Consider the following 1,114-nt stretch of genomic DNA (forward strand, 5'->3'; position numbering starts at 1 on the left):
TGAGGCAGGAGACTCGCTTGAGCCCAGGAGTTGGAGGTTGCTGTGAGCGTGATGCCATGGCACTCTACCCAGGGGGATAGTTTGAGGCTCCATCTCAAAAAAAAAAAAAAAAGAACCCTTTTACCACTAACCTTCAGGAGCCGGAAGATAAGCCTCTGGTGCATTTTAGACAGAACAGGAAATCCCTTCTTATTAGTCAGGAAAATGCTAGTAGGAAGAATGGCTGCTTTGATGGGCTCCCCAAGCCAACGATCAATGACATGATTAGATGGGAGGTCAGCCCCAATTTCGAGAGCTACACAAGGGAAGATAAAGAACTGTCAACCACTAATAGGCAAGAAGCCCTTCCTTGCTCCTTTGTGTAAGATCTGTTTATTTCTCTTTAAGAGCAGGGCAATCCAAGGCACAGGGAAAGTAGCAAATTTGCTCAGTATACATGGAACTCCTGATTCTTATTCATGGAGGTCAGAGAAAAGAAACCCATCCCAGAAGCCTCATGGACTTACCCACTGCAATCCTCTTGCTATAGTCACACAAAGTTCGGAAGTTATGCCACCTATAACAGAGTCAAATACAGAAAAAACAGAAAAATACAGTCAAATACATTTGGCTCACCTATCACCATAGCTCAAGGAGACCTTTCAGTTTCCACCCTTACCCAACCCATTGCCCTGCTATAGCAGTAAAGGGAGACATACCACATCCATGTCTTCTCCTCTCCACTGTACTCCTCTGTGTGTGTAGTTGGTGCATTCTCAATTATATCATCTCTCAGGTCTTCCGGTGCCACCAAGGGTACCCGCATCCAGAACTACACAACATAGATGCTCTTTTATAATCTACTTTGAACTCATTTGGTCTACTAAATTCTCCCAGTTAAAAACATTTTGATCTGGGGGCAACGCCTGGGTCTCAAAGGAGGAGGGCACTAGCTCCATATGCCGGAGGTGACGGGTTCAAACCCAACTGGCAAAAAAAAAATGTTTGATCTGGACCTTAAGTTGATCCCTTTACATGCTATTACCAATCCCTTTATGTTCTTGTGTAATTATGTATGTGTACATCTACCTTGTATATATCGTCACATAAATATTGGCTTTGCCTTTTTTTTTTT

General features: G+C 43.4%; 1 protein-coding gene across 1 annotated transcript in view; it reads right to left on the reverse strand.

Annotated features, from left to right (window-relative positions):
• Nucleotides 1-1,114, reverse strand: part of PRMT5 (protein arginine methyltransferase 5) — a 12,232-nt gene that overhangs the window by 8,794 nt on the left and 2,324 nt on the right. The window contains exons 5-7 of the mRNA XM_003801910.2: nucleotides 699-811; nucleotides 507-556; nucleotides 132-295 (exon numbers count right to left, since the gene is read on the reverse strand). Coding sequence (XP_003801958.1) covers nucleotides 132-295; nucleotides 507-556; nucleotides 699-811 — 327 coding nt within the window. The remainder of the gene's footprint in view (nucleotides 1-131; nucleotides 296-506; nucleotides 557-698; nucleotides 812-1,114) is intronic.

The sequence above is a fragment of the Otolemur garnettii genome, unplaced genomic scaffold, assembly GCF_000181295.1.
Source record: "Otolemur garnettii isolate 467f Iridium unplaced genomic scaffold, OtoGar3 scaffold00225, whole genome shotgun sequence".
Lineage (NCBI taxonomy): Eukaryota > Metazoa > Chordata > Mammalia > Primates > Galagidae > Otolemur > Otolemur garnettii.